Raw genomic sequence first — 21,004 nt, forward strand, 5'->3', positions numbered from 1 at the left:
CTCTATCCCTGGCGCATAGAAGAATACCTGGCATATAATAGGCATACATTAAATATATGTTAAATGAATTAATGATTTTAGATTTTATATAAAAGGAGCATTTCAGTTGTACTTTAAAGAGATTTTGTCTTGGGGAAACGGACTTGGCTCAGTGGTTAGGGCGTCCGTCTACCACATGGGAGGTCCGCAGTTCAAACCCCGGGCCTCCTTGACCCATGTGGAGCTGGCCCATGCGCAGTGCTGATGCGCGCAAGGAGTGCCTGTGCCACACAGGGGTGTCCCCCGCATAGGGGAGCCCCATGCGCAAGGAGAGCCACCTAGCGCTGAAAAAAAGTGCAGCCTGCCCTGGAATGGCGCTGCCCACACTTCCCGTGCCGCTGACGACAACAGAAGCGGACAAAGAAAGAAGACGCAGCAAATAGACACAGAGAACAGACAAACGGGGGGGGGGGGGGGAATTAAATAAAATAAATCTTTAAAAAAAAAAGAGAGATTTTGTCTTGATAGGTCAAGTTGTTTATGGAACCTTATATAAAACTTCATTGTATTTACTTTGAGTTTGTCTTACCCTTGTACCTTTGCAATGTTTTGCTTAGGCTCATAACTAATGATCACAGTGTACATTTATTACAACATCTTATTGTCCTTCTGTGACTTGGTTCAGGTAGATTTCAGGATCTGATTTGAACTTGAATGTATTTTCCTGAGGTGTAGCTTTGTTTTATTCTTTTATTTTTATAAATAAAAGTTGTAGGTTTATAGAAAAATAAAGCATAAAATATAGAGTTCCCAACATAACACCTTGAATTAGTATGGTACATTTGTTACAATTCGTGAATGAATATTTTTATAATTGTACTATATAATAGTATATTATACAATAGAGTTCCCTGTGATTTTAATTATTTCTGGGAATATGTGATAACCAGTTTTATTCTGCTGCTTAATGTCCACTTAAAGATATTCTTTTGGTTGTTAAATTATGTTTACATAATATAGCATTTTAGTATTAATTTAAATTTTTATGTTTTCTGTACTTCTCAGTAAATCATTCTTAATTTTATATATCATGTATTTTGAAAAAAATAATTTATAAATTGAATTATAATTTCACTACACCTCTTATTATTCTTTAGTGTTTGCTCTAGGGATTAAAATATGCGTCCTCATAGTCCCCTTGGATTAATATAATAGCATTTCACATAAAATGTAAGAACTTTACATTAATATAATTCTGTTTACTACCCCATTTTCCTTCTTTGTGCTGTTTTTGCCAAATATAATACTACTACATGTTATAATCCTCATGATACATTATTATTATCTTTGTTTAAACAATTGTCTTTTAAGAAATTAAACAATTGTCTTTTACATTTGCCCACATAGTTACCTTTAAATTGTTTCTTTTTTGCATATCCAAATTTCCATCTGGAAATTTCCTTTCAGCTTAAAGAAAACCTGGGATATTTCTTGAAGTGTGAGTCTACTGGTGATGAATTTTCTTGGCTTTGGTTTATCTGAAATGTCTTCATTTCATCTTCGTTTTTGAAAGGTAGTTTTAAAATGTTCCATTGACTTCTGGTCTGCAGTGCTCTTGTTGAGAAGTCAGCTGTTATTTTTATTGCTGTTCTCCTGTCTGAACCTTTTTTTGTTTTGTTTTTATTTTTTGCTGCTTTTAAAATTTTCTTATTAACTTTGCTCTTCAATAGTTAAATAATGATGTGATAAGGTCTGATTTCCTATTAATCTACTTTGGGTTTGCCGAACTTCTTAGATATGTGAGTTGTTGATTATCATCAAAGAGGAAAAATTTGGTGTCAGTATTAAAAAAAATTTTTTTTCTGCCCTATTCCCTCTCTTCTCCTTCTTGTACTCCATTTATATACAGTTTGACCATTTAATATTTTCAGGATGGATAGTAAGGCCTCTTTCATTTCAAATTTTTTTACTGCCTGAGTTTGAGGTTAGATAATTTGATAATTTGTATTACGCTGTCTACTGTGCTACTATGTTCAATCCGCTTTTGAACCTATCCAGTTTTTTTAAATTTCAGTGTTGTATTTTTTAGTTTTAGGATTTTGTTTAGTTCTTTTTTAGAGTTTACATATGCCTTCTGAAATTCCCTTTCACACATTATAAATGTCTTTCTCTGCAAATTTTTGACATATTTTAAGTCATGTTAAAGTCATTTATCTGCTAATTCCATCATATGTGTTACCTTGTGATCTGTGAGTCTACTTTGACTTTTTCTTTTTTATTATGGATCCAATTTTTTGTTGTTTTTTGCATATCTAATAATTTTTCATTGTACACAGAAAATTGTGGGTGAAATTATAGAGATTCTGGATTCTATGAGCTTCTTCTTAAGAATATTGAGTTTTATACCAACCAGCAGTTAAATCTCTGGTAGATCACTTTGCTCTTATAGAGGCTTGGTTTTAGACTTTGTTAAGGTAGATCTATTTATGTTTTGCCCCTAGTCCTAGGTGTCCTGGGCATGATCCTTATTCAAAAGGTAAGGTATAGCCCATTTTGGATTTCCATGTAAAAGCCTGGTTTACCAAGCCCCTGAAGCTTTACAAGTCTGGAACTCAAACTGTTCCCTCACTCCTGGGGAGCTGCCAGAATCTCTGCTCAGCATTTTAACCTTCCACTTGTTGCGTTCTGCTGGGTTCCTTGTAGTCTCATCATGTGCCTGCACGGTTTAGGAGTCAGACAAGGATTTTAGGGTAATTTGTATGCAGATTTTGGACTTCCTCCCTTTGTGACTCCCTCCTTTATGAAATTTCTTCCTTCAGTTTCTGATGCTGTGTCAGCCTTGAATCTAATCTTTGACTTCTCAGCCTCAGTCAAATAGGTTTGTCATTTTCTGCTTCAGCTCTATCCCTTGTGACCCAAGTAAACTGGGGTGTGCCCTCATTTCACCTAGAATATTCCCTTCTTTTAAGGACCATCATATCCCTTCTAATTTCTGCCTAGTTTGGATTGTTCTTCGATGCTTTGAAAGAGTTGTTTTTTATAGTTTGTCCAGAATGTATAATTGTTATCATCAGGAGGATTAGTCTGATAGAAGCTACCTTGCCAGTATGCAAGAAAATCATGAAAAGAGCCTATCATGATTTCTTTCCTGAGGGCAGAATCTTTTATCTTCAACTCCTCACTTACTGGCTTTGTGAATGTGCAGTTTTGTGTGTAGGCTTTTTAAAGCAGGATGTATGGTTACATATGGAATCAATTTGAAATTTTTAGGATGACAGCCCTGTTTAAAAATTACTAGATTTGAGATTCAGTCATTCAGTTCTCATTGAAAAAGTTTTGGCATTGTAAGGACAATTATATAGTGATCAAAAATAATTCTTAATCTTTAGAAGAGTAATTTGATAATCTGTAAAAGGCTGTGACTACTTACTGTTTTTCTGTACTGTCTGCTGTATTTAGAAAGTTTGTAATAAAGACCAGTTTTTATGTTTTTGCATATAACTGGTTAGAGGAGCAAATGGATTTGAAAATGCTTGAAAATATTTTTAATTATATAATTGGAAAATCTGTCATTCAAAAATGTTTTTGGATATTCAATGTATTTTACAGACTACATGTATTTCAGAAAATTTCCCACAGAGCAAATTTCTTTAGTTTCTGATTGAATTTCTATATAATGTCAGTATTCACCTTCAATGGCCGAAAATCTCCTATCAAGTGTATTGAAAACTTCTGAAGAAGAGGTGTGAGTGGTTTCCAGTACAATATCATGCCAGGATTATATGCTAGGCTTTTCCTTGCATTTGCAGCAACTTCAGAATCCTTTCTCCTCTTTGTCCTTTTCAAGATATTAAGAATATTGTACCTGGAAAACCTTTGACTTCACATTTATTTATTATACTGGGAATCCTACAAAAAAAGGATGCAGCTCAAATTTTACTTAAGCTAGAAGTAGCATCTCTCTTCCCTGAACTCTTATAGCACACATGCTGGACCATTTATAAATCATCTATGGCATCATAATTAGTAGTTCTCTGTATATGTCTAATTTCCTCTGCCAGTTTTAGGTTATTTTCTGTTAAGAACTACAGTTCATACACTTTTGAGTACTACATGTGTCTATCACAGTCCTTTATGCAAAGAGGCAACTATCATATTTTAAAATTATATAAGAATGACTGAAGTTTTGTTCTTTTACCTGAAACTTTGTATAATCTGACAGGACTGAGCTGTATTATTATAGTTCACCATTAGATGTCACTTTCTAACATATTTTATATTCTTACCAATAAATTCCTTACTATAAAGTTCACCAGATTCTTTTAAGTTGGCACTTCTCTAAAAGTGCACTTAAATTAAGAAGCTGTACATTGTGAACTGTTCACTTTCTAAAGCCTAAGAAGCCTTCAAAAGTTATAATTGTTATTTTTATTATCTTTTGGTTATGTGTCTAAGTTCCAGCAGACCCAACTGATTTTTCTTATCTTTAAATCTTGTATGCTGGCATTATTTCTAAATTGTTTTTTCTGTGAAACAAAGTTTGGAACTATGAGTATTGATAGGAAGAAGTAGGATATTCAGGAATACCCCAGAACATGTAATTAAGAATGCATTCTGTTAGTAGTAATGCAATATTGAAAAAACATTTTCTTACTATAGGAGCCTAATCAACACCAGGGTCACTAGAAGTGAGTCTCTCAAGATAAGGTTTGGTATTAACTGCTGGTTTCATTTGGGTTTGGCAGAGAGATGAGGAGATCTAACTTGGCAGGGAAAGAGATACAGAGGTAGAGAAAATGAGATTCATGTGGCTCTCTTGGCCAGTCATAGAACATAGTAAAAGTACCTAGAATGAGTTTCCCTCATTCAGTCTCTTCCCTTGAAAGATAGAAAAAGTCAGGTGAAGGTGATTTTAGCAGTTTTAACGTTTACTTTGTGCTTAAGGGCCTAGATTTTAAATTTAATATGATAACTGGTATAATTTAGAGGTTCTGTTTCAGTGGTTCTCAAATGCATGGATTCATGATGAAAGAGGCAGTCCATGGTGAAGATTTAACAGACCTACAATATTCCTAACAGACAAATCCTTCCACGCTGAGTTAAGGGTTATTATACTGTGGTCGTCTTCTTGTAATACCATTGCAGACACAAATACTATAATCCTCTTGTTTCCCTAGTCATGCCAGGAGACAAATGGAAAATTATCTGGAGGTGTAGTAGCTACTTTTCCTCAGTTTGCCCAGATTATTGAAATTTGACTAAAATAGCCATGTTGTTACTAATAATGTAATAAATACCCCTTAAACCACACCTAATCCAAGAATTTAAACATTTCCATTAACTTGGGTCCACCTGTTAGTACCCCAATCTGTTAGTACCCCAACCCTAGCATTTCAGATCTCACTCCAGAATAACCCATCTTGTATTTTCTGTTTATGGTTTTATTTTTAAAATCTTCTTTCCACATATCAGTATATGTATATAAAATTGGATTTTTTAAATACCCTGACTTTAGTAAAATAACAAGACATTTAAATTCCATTTGTATTTCTCTATCAATTTATACATAGTATATCAAATTATAAGCATTCTAATCAATAATGAAATAGATTTTATATTGTTATATTTCCACTTTAGAAAAAAATTTAAATGTATTTTTTTATATATATCATTATAAGGTGGATACTTGTCCTTCTTGGGAAGTCCTTTCTAAACCTTTGGGATTTAAAATGTCATTCTTCTATGAAGTAATGAAGTGAATGATAATTTATATCAAGAAATTGGTGATGGGGATGGTAGAAAATAAAATAAATAGTTGGCAGCACTACATTAGTATAATCACCAATAACCAAGAGTTGCTGATAATGTTACTCACCTTTACTGATCTTAATTCATTTTGTAATCCATGTTTTTTCTCCTTATATTTTTGTATATTACACAGCTAAAGAAGTAAACAGGTCATGGCACGTTTAACAAAAAGACGACAGGCGGATACAAAAGCTATCCAGCATCTTTGGGCAGCTATTGAGATTATACGGAACCAGAAGCAAATTGCCAACATTGACCGTATTACAAAGTAAGCAAATTTAAACGAAAATAACCCTGTAAAACGTTATATGAGACTTTGGGAAAAAATAGTAAAGAAAACAACAACCTTATTTTTTATGCTAATCAACATATGTTACAAATGGCCAAAATCATTTTTTGCCTTTCAGGAATATATATTTGTTAGAGAAACAAATACAGAAGCATAGCCAACCAATTTGTGTTTAGAGGTTTTATAAATAAATATGAGAGAAGTAAAATATCAATATATACTGTTTTTTTATGCTATGTGAGTTATCAAAATTTTTTAACTCTTGGAAACAAATCTTTGCTTAAATCTTTTATTTAAAATGCTTTAGTTAATCACTTGCTTTTGTCAAGTGAAACTGTTTGAAACCAGTCTACTTTTCATTTTTCATATTTCAATATTGGACCAGTAGTATATGTGAATAAATAACATCTTACTAGTTCAGATCTCACTAACACCAAGAATTTTTAACTATTTCATTTTATATTTTAGAAGTTATGGTAATATTCAGTTTTTTTTTAAAATTTTGTTTTTCTAGTTTCCAATCCTATTTATCTTGGTATAGACAGAGATCCAGGAATAGAAGAAAACAAACCTAAAGAATAGTCTATTTATATGTCATACACTAATTATAAGAGAGTCTTAAAATAGGAACTTGATTTTGTTTTGTTATATTTGATTTTGGGGGTATTTAAAAAGTAATAAAACTAAATTATCTTTTTTAAAAGTTCTGATTTTTTTAATTTAAATAGAATTTCTTTATACCTGTGTCTCCCCTACATTCTTTAGTTGCTATCTATAAAAATGGAAAACATACTATGTACAAAATGTTTCATCATTATCCCCTGATAGAAATTTTTTGTCTTTATTAATAAGTAACAAAATTGAGAATCTTATGCTTATCCCCTAATCTAAATCCTGGTGAAGAAGATTATAAAAGTAGCTTACGAGAGAGAGAATAAGAGAATGAAATGAGATGATGCTATATGCTGCTCTAATTCTATACTGACCCTTTGAATATTTTAAAGTTGACCATTTATAACTCTTAGCTCCTACAGGCTAATCAGATGAAAAAAAAAATAATAACACCTATGTGAAAAATAAGACTGAAATACATAGTACATTATTTTAGTTATTATGTTTTTTAATAAAGCAAACAGGTTAAAGCATGGTGACTACATACAAGTTATAATATGATGATATTGGTATAAAAACATTTTAAAAATCTGAAAGAATAAAAAGCAGTAGGTATTTTCCTGTGGTTCAGATTTTTTAAAAAATAGTTCATATGCATCAAAATTGCATTCAGAAGAATAGTGAAATAAGATACTGTTCTTTGGATTTAATTTTTTAAATAAGATTGTTTAAACTTGACTGAATTATTCAAGATTTCAGACTATTCTAATTCTATGGCATCTCTCTCTAAAAGCTTTAGAGATATTCTCTAAAAAGCTACCATAATCTAGTGTGTACAATTTGGCCATTAATGTTCCTGTTAGGTTGTAGTAACCTACTGCCCTACAAGTAAGAGCATTAACTCCTCACAGTAATGGGTATAGATATCATTTAGATTATCATAACATTGGTGTGTATAGTTATGTGTACACAATTTAAATTATAATAAAAGAGAGATTAAGAAGTTTGCATACATCTCATTTTGCATTATGGATTGTTACTAAGCATTCATTTTTCTCCTATATCAGTATAGCCTTAAAGGGTTCCAAATTTTTTTTTTACAAAAGCCCATAGTTTTTAAGATAAATATGAATATATATTTACCTACCACATAGTCTTTGGTTTATCAGTCTTATCTAAAGAGGGGAAAAAAAAAGAAAGAAAGAAAATCAGAGGTTAAGTGTTTTAAGAGTGGTTCCCAATATTTCTTCTGCCTCATCTCATCTGAGAGGTATGGCATATTTCTTTTTATTATGGTTGCTCACTTTGTAGCATCCTATACTTCTTTTATAACATTAATCACATTTGTAATTATTTCCTTGCTAGGCCATCAGCTCCAAGAAGTAATTATCTAGATAATTGCCTATCCTAGTGCTTTTGCGTCTTGATTAATGTAATTTCCTTGCTCATTATCTTTGCCTAAGGTAAATTAGGAAGTAGCTAGCATTGGCCTATGACAGAAGTCAGAATTTTGCTTTAAAGCCTAATATTCCTTTCTACACTTTTTTCAGCCTTGGATTCATTTTAAATCAAGTTACTCTGCTTAGTTACAGTCAAATTTGGACATCTTGGTATCTTTTAATCTTTATGAATACCTTAAGTTACTGAAGGCTATCGTAGAGTTTTGTTAAGAATGCACATATAGTCATTAAGTTTTGTCAAGAATGTATACATATTCCTTAATCCCTTAATCTTTATAAATAGCTTGTTACTGAAGGCTGTAATAGTGTTATTGCCAAGAATGTACAATATACATAATCATTAGGCTTAATTCTGTATTTTGACTGGTGAGTGACCCTATTTTTAAAAATAAAAACCATACAGTTTCAGTCATGTATTAAATGTTTTGGGTTTTCAGGTGACTGACCCTTTATAATATTTGAAAGCCTGATGCATCTTACTATTATAGTTTACTTCTATATGGTGATTTAATTCTGATAATTTTTATGTTTATATAATAGGTCTTTCAAGTCTCTCTTATGCTATCAGTTTCTCGTTCATCTGTTTTTGTTTGATTATTGACTGCAATTTATTTGTTGAAGAATCTGCATTATTTGTTTTTCTGATTTTTCTTAGTCTGGGTTTTGCTGATTGCCATCACTGTGATCTTGTTTAACCTGTTGTTCAGCCCTCTATATTTCATGAAAATTGATGGTTGGACCCTAGAGGCTTGGAGATGGGGGCAAGACTATTTGATAGGTGTGGTGTATTCTATCAGGGGGTGAATAAAATTGATTGATTTTCATTTTGTGATGTTAGCTGTTCGTGCTGAGTGTCTAAACCTATATAATTCATAAGAATTGCAAAACGGTGATAGTCTAATTTCATCTTTCCTTTTTTTGCCTGGAAAGTATCTATAAAGACATAAACTTCCTATCATCTACTATTTGGTTACCCTGTGGTATGGTTCTTACAGAAAAGGTAGAATAAATGTTTGATTCTTTCCTTTTATTTACTAGTTTTCAATATAGCATCTTCTATTGATGACCAATTAATTTTTTCTAAGTGTCATTTGGAATTCATACTTTTAACTATATACGATATATTTCAATCCATTTCTAATATAATCCTTTTTGACACTCAAATTTTCTTATCTTTGTCTACTTGGAGACTTTTCAAATTGGCTTATGAAGTTACTTTTGACATGATTCCAGTAGTCTTTCATAATTTCCTTCCTTTTTGATACAGCAAAATGTTTTAGGCTCATCTTGTACATATCTTCCAGATCTAGAGGCACTGATTTCTCCAAGGGGTCCTTGTTTCTTTTATTTGCATTTATTGCTTGGGATGCTTATTGCTACTAGGCAGATCTCTCTTTCTGGGCCTTTTCAGTGGACAGAGTTAAATAAATATACTTAGTATTTTAAAGATTAAAAACATGTCATGAATTTATACTAATATTTTTCATTTAAATTTATGGCTTTAGATTATATTCCTATCCAAAGTCTCTATCTCTTTTCTTTCATGGTGAGATTTATGGTTCACAGGACACCATGAATTTTAAAATTTTAGAATATCATATAATTACTCAATTGTCCAATATTATATACACAACTGGAGAAATAGCAACACCAACACTAATAAAAAATATGCTGCAGGGGAACAATTTAAATTGTTCTCCCAATTTTTTGTACTGATTTTAAACTGTCAAAGAATAGAGCAATTACATATTATACTCTTTTTCTTATATTCCCCACTCCCTGTTTTGTCTTACTTCTACAAGTAAATATATATTTTATACTTAAAATGAATCCTTATATTGATATCTAAAGCCCATTCTCTGGTAGATTCTTAAGCAAAGACTTCATGGGAAGAAAATATCCTGTGTTCTTGTATGTTGATAACAGTTGGTCTGCAGCTTTTTATTGAAAGTCTATTTGGCTGGATATAAAATTCTTGGCTTATGTTTTCTTTTATTGAGTATCTCACATATGTTACAGTTTCTGGCTTAAAGCGTCACTGTTGAAAAGTTTGATGACAGTCTGATTTTCTTCCTATTGTGACTTTATCTTTTTGCCTGGATTCTGAAGGAATTTTTTTCCCTTTTTTTTTAAAGTCCAGTAATTTTTTTTTTTTTTTGAAGATTTATTTATTTGTTTCTCTCCCCCCCCCCCGCCACCCTGGTTGTCTGTTCTCTGTGTCTATTTGCTGCATCGTCTTCTTTGTCCGCTTCTGTTGTTGTCAGCGGCATGGGAATCTGTGTTTCTTTTTGTTGTGTCATCTTGTTGTGTCAGCTCTCCGTGTGTGTGGCACCATTCCTGGGCAGGCTGCACTTTCTTTCATGCTGGGCGGCTCTCCTTATGGGGCGCACTCCTTGCGTGTGGGGCTCCCCTACGTGGGGGACACCCCTGCATGGCACTGCACTCCTTGCACACATCAGCACTGCACATGGGCCAGCTCCACAAGGGTCAAGGAGGCCCGGGGTTTGAACCGCGGACCTCCCATGTGGTAGACAGATGCCCTAACCACTGGGCCAAGTCTGCCGCCCAGTAATTGTTTAAAAAATTCTTTTGGGCCTTCTCTAATGCTATGTTGGATCTTCTTTTCCTATCTTATATATTTGTCATGTTTACGTTGACCTCTTTACATCCTTTTTCTTTTTGATGTCTAGTATTTTCCTTTTTATTTTTGTACCTTCTATTTATTTTAAGATATTATCTGCTATGTATTCTCTCCTATGTACCTTCTAGTTTAGAATTCTGAAAGGATTTTTTCATTTATTTCTAATGTTTAGCTCATTTCTGAGTTTTTCTAATTCTGGCTCATATGTTCCATATCATATCATTTTTTAAATGTTTTCTCTTGTTTTGAAATAGGAGGTTATAGTTTCTATCTGTAGCTGTAGGCACAGCTTTCATTGTAAAGATGTTATTCTCCTTCAAACACAGTCCTTTTCTATGGTCACTCAGATATGAAATCAGAGTTTCTGAAGTTGTTTCAGAGAGAGGTGGTTCAGAATAGTTTTTCTAGATTTATGTCTCTAAAGCTCATTCTTATTTCATTTTTATGAAGTGCTAAAACATGGCTTCATATTTCCTGATATCTCCTGACTTTTTCTCTCCCTTACCACCCCCCTTTTCTCTGGAATCACTATTTTGTATCCATTGTCCTTTTACAGGTTTTTTTTTTTTTTTTTAACATTACTTCATTAGTCCTTGATCATTCTATTCTAGCAGTTTCTCCACATTATAGGTCTCTGCCCTAGCAGGGAGCTTTGGCTGATTAATTTTGAGTGTTCATAGAGCACATTATGCTCTAGCCCCTTAGGACTTTCTTTACTATGAATTACCAAAAATCATCTGGAAATTGAGTGTATAATACCCTATCCAGTTTCAGCTACTGATTTCAAATTGTCCCACTCTATTTTCCAGGGAGTATCTGTTGGTTATTTAGTCTTCTTCTATTTGGTTCCATTAGATACCTCATTATGTCCTCTGCTTTCTCCTACAAGGTGCCAGTACCAGTTGGGATTGTAGCTCTTAAAGATTTGTCCTCACCTGCTCAAATTTTGGGATTTACAGGGATTCTTCATTACATAATTTGTTGTAGATTTTGTCCAAGGGTTTTTTTTTTTTATTTTTAATTTTTAATTTTGCTACTCTTCCTCTTCTAGTAATTCTGTAAAGGGGGTTTTGGGAGATTTAAATACTACCATCTTCCCAGCTCACAACAATCCTGTGATTTTTCTCAAAAAATTAATTAATTTAAAGTATGCAGGATAAAGGCACTGGATATTTCCTGTAATCCAAATGCAGAGCTAAAAGCAGTAAAAATCCCTTCTAACAGGCAAATCCAAGAATATTCTTCATGTTTGTATATAGTACTATACACATCAGAATCAACAGCCTTAAATATTAAGACTTACATTACAAATTTAAAAAGACATTCCATTGCGTAGGATTTGGGCTTTTTAAAACATTTAAGACTCAGATTTCATAATTAATTGAAATCTTAGGAAGTAAAATAATTTCCTTATCTTTGTAGCAACATGGGAGAACTTATCTGTATTACAAATGTTTGGTGTACTTTTTTTTTTTTTTTTAAGAGGAAATGGGGATTGAACCTGGGATCTCCTACATGGAAAGAAGGCACTCAACCACTGAGCTACACCTGCTTCCCTGATTCTTGATGATATCTAAATTTTAGGATTCACAGCACTAGTCTTTCCATTTGTTGTCACTCTACCTCCCCAGGAAAAAGAGTCCTGAGTCCTTTTTATTTATTTTTTTGCCACTTCCTTTAGTATTTTTTTAAATTAAATAGTCTGCCTAATAAGTAGTAGAAAAATAAATTACAGATTTCTGAGATTTACTGAGTATTTTTAAATACAACTAAGAGAAACTTCTTTAAGAGGTTCTGTTTTTTTTTTAGTATGGAATGTATTTTTACAAAACGAGTTCATCTGGAATAAAAATACATAAATCTGTTTTTGTTTGATTTTTAATTGATGGTTAAACTTTCCACCTGATTTCAATATTTATGGAACTGATTTAATGATACTATAAAATTCCATAGGTGTCCATCCTCATTAGAGAACTAAATAAAACAAATAAATTTTGGCCTTTTAGTAAACAAAATGTTAGATTTATACATATTTAGAAACTGAAGGATACTTTGTGATGTCTAATCATTACCAAAATTGATGAGTCATTTCATCAAAAAGAATAAAATAGTCAGTTTAGGATTAGCTGTGACTATAAGCATTGCCAAGAGTAGCTACTCTTTTTAATAAATGTCTCCACACGCTAAAGAGTAATTAGCATGTATGAATTAATTCTTTGACATTTGGATAAGTGTCACGAAGTTGAAGTTTTATAAAATATTTGATTGTTTAGCATTTATATAAAACAAGTATTAATGAAATATTTAAGATCATGATGGTAGCCTTCTATTTTCCTTTTTTTTTTAAAGACCCATTTTTTAAAAATTTATTTCTCTCCCCTTCCCCCCTCCCCAGTTGTCTGCTCTCTGTTGTCCATCCAACGTGCGCTCCTGTGTCCACCTGCATTCTTGTCAGTGGCACAGGGAATCTGTGTTTCTTTTTGTTATGTCATCTTGCTGCGTCAGCTCTCCCGAGCGTGTTGCTACTCCTGGGCAGGCTGCACTTCTTTACGCGGGGTTGCTCTCCTTACAGGGCACACCCCCGGCATGTGGGCTCCGCTATGCGGGGGACACCCGTGCGTGCGTGGGCATGGCACTTCCTGAGCGCATCAGCACTGCACGTGGGCCAGTTCACCACACTGGTCAGGAGGCCCTGGGTTTGAACCCTGGACCTCCCACATGGTAGGCAGACACCTCATCTGTTGAGCCAAATCCACTCTCCTATTTTCATATTTTTAAACCAAGTAGTGAGATGAAGAATCATAACAATAAATAAGTAACAAGAATGAAATTTAAACTTTCAGTTACTATGATTCCCAATATGATTGATAATTCATTGTCATGTTATTTTTCTAAATGTTTTCTATTAAAATATAGAAATATATCCAGTTAAAAATTGCATATAAAAATTGCATATATCACTTCCTTTTCCTCTTTAATCCAAACAAATGATTAACATCTAATTAGGTAATTACAGCATGGCATTAGCATTTCATAGTTATTCTGGATAATAGTTATAAGATAAAGAAAAACTTTTAAAATAAGCATAGATTTTTGTACTAGTCTTTACCAGTATTATTGGCTAGATAGTGTGGTTATTTTTTTGGAGGGGGTACATCAACTTATATTTTGTTGACTACTGCAAGACGGAATTGAACTAGATGACCTTTATGTTTCCTTCCAATCTTGAATTGCTTTGAGTTAGTGTTTTTAGAGGTGATCACCTTTGTGCCTAGCATGATTAGAAACCATTACTAAATATTGGATTGGTAGACTAGTCCCATTCAAATTAATGTTTCAGATTAGGGCCTCAATTAATTACATGTATTGCTTACTTTAGGGTCAAAACCCAGTTAGAAAATGTGACTTCTGACCTCTTGTGACATGTTTGGCATTGAAATTTCTGAGTTCTCCTGGAGTTCTTCCTGTCGCTACAGATATACATAAGCCCAAACTGTAAGTCCTCTTCATGTGTAGGTTGCCTTTGCGGTTGCAACTAGGTACACGTTATTTCTTTATTTACTTATTAGAATTTAACTTTATGAAACCCAGGATTTCCAGGAACTGTTTATTTAAGTTATAATTTTGATAATCTTTTCAGTCAGTTTCTATTCCCTCATTAGAATTACTGGAGAAGAGGAATGCTCATTGCCTGAGTAACTTCTTTGGAAATAACCTAGTCTAAAAAAATACTGATTAAGATAATACTGTATATATAATCCCAAGGATTCTTCACATAATTACTATTTATCTTTCAGTCTGTATTTATACTTACATAATTTTGTTATGGTAGCAGATTGGAAAATATAATTTACCATTATTATTATTACTACTACTACTATTTTATTTTACATAATAACAGGCTTACAGAAGAATTAACTGATTCTGAATCAGTACGGTCTACAGTGATTTTTTTTTCTAGTATGCCAAATTCTTATGGAACACTTCTTGCCTTGGATTGTTGTCTAGCTGTTTTCATGTTTAACATTTTTTCATAGTTCTGTGAAGGAATCATATAGACAAGGCACATAAAAGTGTAAGTAAGTATTAAAGAATAAAATATTAGTACCAGATAATATGACAGGTATCACAAGACAGAATATGATTCATTCCCATGCAAGCAGAATATATTAATTAATAAACAACATAGGCTCTCATTGGATGGGGAGAGTCACTGTGAGTCAGGGAAGGCCTTGTGGTAACATGGAGTTAATACGACCTTGAAAGTTGGGTGGGATTTAGCTAGACAGCAAGGATACAGTAAAAACATAGTAAGCTGGGGAGCAAATAAATGGCAAGTACAGGAAAAAATATGTAGAATATCTGGATTAAGTAATGGAACTGTTTAGGGTTTTAAGGAATTAAAAAAAAGGCATATAGGGCCAGACTATGAGGAGCATATAATACCAGAATTGAGATTTTTATTCTGTAGCTGGAGGGTAACATTGGTTTTTTTTTTGTATATGGAAATGCTAAAAGTAGGATTTACTTTTTGGTTTCCTCCCCAGCTAGAGTGAATGGTAGTCTTAAATAACTCTTGAAACTGTCTACTCTTCTCTGTTGCTGCCTGGGTTCTCATCCTTGTATTTCCCACCTAGGGTATCACAGCAGTCTCCTAATTGGTCTTCCAACCCTTGCTCTTGCTAGTCTCTGTTTCTTTCCACGGTGTCAGAGATGTTTTTCCAAAACACCATCTTATCAAATTGCTCCACTACTGAAAGCCTTTTCTGTTGCCCATAATATCCAAAATCCCGTGCAGTGTATTAATACCTCATCCTTCCTCTTCAGCATTTTTCTTGCTACTCTTCACCCACATGTTACACTCAAGACAAACTAGACTATTGGGAGGTCCTTCCTCAGATAAACTATTTTCCACACTAATGCTTAGAATGCCCTTCCTCCCAAACCTGTCTGTGAGGCAAGCTTCTATTTCAAGTGTCATTTCCTCTGAGAAGTATTCCCAGACACCTTTCAGCCATTCTAAGTTAACACTAAATTATAAATAGTTGTTACAGTTTTTTCTCACCATATTTACATATTGGTTTCCCTAATAGATACCAAGCTAACTTGTGTCTCCAGTAGTATCTGGGCAATAGTAGGTACTTAGTAAATATTTGTTGAAATAAATATATAAATTACTCTTAAAGATCATATTCTAATTTATGTTTTCAAGTATGGTGTTAGGTATGCAGTAGGTTTTTGTTTAGTTTTGTTAATAAATGACTCAATACCTGTAGCCACTAAGGTGACATAAACCAAAAACATTCATTGGAGGACATTTTGAACTTCCAGCCATATAGTAGTTTATAGCCTTTCAAACTCCTGTCACTGCTGTGTTTGTTTTTTCACCTTATAGTCTAATGGAAATAATGAATGGACAAGTCTTTATTAAAGGATTAAAACAAAAAAGAAAACTTTCTTTTTCTTTAGTATAAACTTGGGGTCTATCTAGTTAAACCTAAGATAACATATAGTTAGTGTCATTGAATTTTAAAAAACTACAATTACAAAGATCCAGACAGTTATTTAAAATGGAGAAGGAAACAGCTAAATAGGATGTAGAAATGCATTGTTTAATCAGGAATAATTAAAAATTATAGAAGATATGGTAGGCCTATAAAACTGAAAATAGGGTAATTATTAAAATACTTCATTTAATTCCAGAATTTTACAACTAGCAAATATTCCTTATAGTTAGGAAGAATTAGGTAAATTTGGAAAAATTAAAAGAAAATTAAATGAATCTTATTTACTTTATATTTTCACTTATATACTAATTAATTCTATATCGAAATCTGTAGCCTAGAGTTCCAGATAAGTATTTCCAATACCTCCTCTTGACAGTCTCAGAGTACCATGAATTCTTTGTAATCCAAACTGAATATAATATTTTCTTCCCAAACATGTGCCATTTTCTATATTCCCTATCTTGCTTAATGGTATGAACATTCATCAAGGGACTTAGTTTAACATGCTTGTTCCATTTTATTTTTTCAGACCTACATAAAATTAGCCAGTATATTCTCCTTTCTTACTGAAATCACTCTCTAAATGTCTCAGCTTTTTCCCACATTCCCACCCTTCTTGTTCCCAGCTCCATGCTTCATTCTTCTTCACAGCAGTCTCTGTTTCAAGCCCTCATCAAGTCTCACTTAAACTGTTCCCTTAATTCTGTTTGTTTTTTTGTTTTGCCTTCAGTTTTCTCCATTCCAGTCCTAGTCTCACATTTTATCAGTTGTTTTTCTAAATTTTAGGTCTGATTATGTTCTTCTTAAAATCTTTGATTCTGCATTCTGTATAAAGTTCAAATACCTGAGCAGGGCATTCTTTCAAAGCCCTTCACAATTAGGTCCTAATAATTCTTTTATCTTTTCATATCCTTTCTCTCCATACTCAGTCTGCCTCTCCCCACTTATTTGCCTATTCTCAGTTGCCTACACACTCTATGGATTATGTATTTTTCCTTCATTAATGGGCAGAATTATACTCATTCTTTTTAAGATCCAACTCAGAAATCATCTTTGATACATTCTTTTTTTTTTTTTTTAATTGACTTTGTAATAATATTACATTAAAAATATATATGTGAGGTCCCATTCAACCCCACCCCCCCCACCACCCCTCTCCCCCCCCCAACAACACTCGTTCCCATCATCATGACACATCCATTGGATTTGGTAAGTACATCTTTGGGCACCTCTGTACCTCATAGACAATGGTCCACATCATGGCCCATACTCTCCTCCATTCCATCCAGTGGGCCCTGTGAGGATTTACAATGTCCGGTGATTACCTCTGAAGCACCATCCAGGGCAGCTACATGTCCCAAAGACGCCTCCACCTCTCATCTCTTCCTGCCTTTCCCCATACCCATCGTCCACCATGTCCACTTTTCCCAATCCAATGCCACCTCTTCTATGTGGACATTGGATTGGTTGTGTCCATTGCACCTCTATGTCAAGAGGAGGCTCAGATTCCACATGGATGCTGGATGCAATCCTCCCATTTTTTGATACATTCTTGATACATTCTTCACTATAACCAATCCTGTTTCCTTCCCAAAGTAATATGTATAAAATTTGATTTTATCATTTATTATATTCTTTAACAGGTTTTAAAAATGTTTCAGAAAACAAAGAAAAAATAAATAAAAACAAAAACAAATAAAAATATTTCTGCTTCCTTTGCTTATTGTGAGCATCTTAAGGGTAAGGAATAGATCTTTCCTATCTTTGGACCTTAGTATAAAATATAGTAGCTGGGGCAAGGCACTGAAAAATGACTGATTAATTATAATAAACATTCAGATGTATTAACTAAAGAAATGGTTTCAAAGAGGAGTATAATAATAATGAATAACATTAAATGAGTCATTAGTATGTGACAAGCACTGTGCTGTGTATGATTTATTTCATTTAATTTTCATGGTATCCTTATGAGGTATATTGTCATTATCCCCACTGAAGATAACGAAACTTAGAAAGGGGAAATAAATTGCCTAAAGTCACACAGGGTGACAAGTGACCACTGTACTTTGAAAATAGTGTGATCTATGTATCTTTTTAAAAAAATATATAATAAAAGATAAAACAAACAAACAAAAGGGAAAATGATACTGACTATGGAAAATACCAGTTTTATTTTTCATTTTTGTTTTGGACTATTGACATTCTATCATCTTTTGGTCCTAAGTTCTTAGATTCTGTTCAGGTTTAAAAGTTGACAATTTTTTGTTGAATTCCATTTTAAAATAAAATGTTTGCTGTATACCTATCCATCTCTAAAGCACCTACGGGCAAAACATTGTGTTTTATTTTTTAAAATATATTGTTTTATTTGTAAAAGTAGTATAATGTGGTTATATTACAGGATACTTGGAAAATTGAAAGCAGTGAAGTAATCACCTATAATTTCTCTACCCAAATTGACTCACTTTGATTTCTTTCTTTCCAGTCATTTTTCTTATGCATGTTTTTTTCTCAACATAATTTAGCCTTTTTCCATATTGTTTTATGATCACCATAAATTACTCTCTGTACTGGTGACATGATATTCCATCTGGTGGGTTTATACCATAATACACTTTGGAGGGAGATGGGAGGAGAAACAATATAAATGAACATTATAAGATTTACATTATAGTATTTTACCTTCAGAACAACCAAATGGGGTTGATTTTATTAATTTTATTTTATAGATATGGAATTTGAGATGCAGAGAGGTTTAGTAACTTGTTGTAGGTCATGCAACTAGTCATTTGTAGAGTTGGTGTTTGAACCAAGGTCTTTGTGACTTCAAAGGCCATTGTTTTTCCACTGTACTTTCGTGTTGCCTCCACGCATCATTTATTAACATCTTATAACTATGCCAAGTGTTCGAATTATACAAATATCCCATTTATACAAACAATGAGGTGAAGGCTGAGAGGGATAAACAATAATAAATAGCAGGATCCCTTTATTTAAAACTTAGGAAGTACTAGGGACTGGGCTTAACACTTACATTCATTACTTCATTTAACTCTTACTACAATCCTGTAAAGTATTATCCTTTGCATTTTTTATCATTATGCTCTCATTGTTTTGTTCTTAGATAAATTGAATGTTTCCATTTTTTTCACGGTATTCAGTATCTCCTTGCATTATAGCCTTTTCCCCCAGGCTTTGGGTCAATTCCTTATAATGGACACTCAGGTTGTCTCCATATTCCCTCTACCACAAATAACCAAGCATTGCTCCAGATCCTCACCACTACAAATATCAATGTTTCTTTTTTTCATCTCTATTTGGAATTCAGTGGTGTGTATATCCAGGAACAGAATTCCTAAATTACAGCATATGCATGTACTTGATTTGACTAAGCTTCCAAGAGTGGCTACCTAACTCTACAATTTTAATAGCCATATACAATTGTTTCCCTATGCATCTGCCTATAATTGATGTTCAGTTGCCCAAGTTTAGTCACTCAGATAGATGTTTTAATTTGTATTTCTGTATTTCTTAATGAGTTTAAGTTGCTCTTGGTGTTCTTATAAGGGTTTGGATTTTCCTTTACTGTGGGAATGCCTGTTCTTAACATTTACCCATTTTTTAAATTGGAATTGTCTTTTTTGGTTAGTTTGTAGAAGCTCTTGTTTATTCTAGATATTCATTTACTCTAGGTTTTATGCTTTGTAAGTATCTCTTCTTATTTTGTCATTCTGTTTATTAACTTTTTTCATAGTGTTTTTGTTTAACAGCAAGTATTAATTTTGATATGATGAAGTGCAATGGTGTTTGCCTGTTTTCTTGTTTTGAATTTTATTTAAAAAACCCTTTGTAGCAGTTTGATATGGTTATGAATTCCAAAAACAGATATTGGATTGTGTTTGTAATCTAGGTGTGATTGAATTATGATTAGGGCTTTGATTGGGCCACGTCTTTAGGGCGTTGAGTCCCCACCCCTTGGTGGGTGAGGACTCACAGATAAAAGGCATGGCAAAGGACAGAGTTGGGGTTTTTTTGATGTTGGAGTTTGATGCTGAAGCCTTAAGCTGGAGCCCCAGGAAGTAAGCACACAGAGGAAAGAGAAGCAAGCCCCAGGAAGGCAGGAACCCAGGAAGCCTAAATCCTCACAGACGTCAGCTGCCATCTTGCTCCAACATGTGAAAGTAGACTCTGGTGATGGAAGTAACTTATGCTTTATGGCCTGGTATCTGTAAGCTCCTACCCCAAATAAATACCCTTTATAAAAGCCAACCAATTTCTGGTATTTTGTATCAGCACCCCTTTGGCTAACTAATATACCCTTCATTTTAAAAAGACCATAGAATAATCTGCATTTTTTCTTATTAAATGTAGAGTTACACCTTTCACAGTTAGGTCTTTAGTCTGTCATATAATGGTAGGTCAGGATCCAGTTTTATTTTTCTTTTGTGAGTTTTCCTGCATCTTCAGAATTTAAATGCTAAGTCAAAACTCTTTTGGGAGATATTCTAAGGGCCCTTATAACAAACATATTAGCAATATCATTCTTTGTCTGCATTGAACCTTGCAATCATCTTCCAACCATATGGAAGCCTTATGAGATAAGGGCCTTTTTGTTTTGCATATTGATGTAGCCAAAGCACCTAGAAATCACGACTGGCACATAATATTCTCTCGAAAGTATTTACCAATATTTATTGAAAGTTGAATG

General features: G+C 33.3%; 1 protein-coding gene across 48 annotated transcripts in view; it reads left to right on the forward strand.

Annotated features, from left to right (window-relative positions):
• The window catches only part of ZMYND11 (zinc finger MYND-type containing 11), a 135,138-nt gene that overhangs the window by 37,685 nt on the left and 76,449 nt on the right, over positions 1-21,004 (forward strand). For 30 of the 48 annotated variants that reach the window (XM_071215403.1, XM_004454044.5, XM_071215413.1 and 27 more), the window contains one exon: positions 5,921-6,055. Coding sequence is in view for 22 of the 48 variants with exons in the window: in XM_004454044.5 (XP_004454101.1) it covers positions 5,940-6,055 (116 nt within the window). In the remaining 26 variants the exon portion in view is untranslated. Of the gene's footprint in view, positions 1-1,445; positions 1,553-5,920; positions 6,056-14,168; positions 14,285-21,004 lie in introns of those variants that run through there. The other 18 variants (XM_071215402.1, XM_071215411.1, XM_071215396.1 and 15 more) reach the window with 2 other exon arrangements.

Source organism: Dasypus novemcinctus, chromosome 5 (genome assembly GCF_030445035.2).
Source record: "Dasypus novemcinctus isolate mDasNov1 chromosome 5, mDasNov1.1.hap2, whole genome shotgun sequence".
NCBI lineage: Eukaryota > Metazoa > Chordata > Mammalia > Cingulata > Dasypodidae > Dasypus > Dasypus novemcinctus.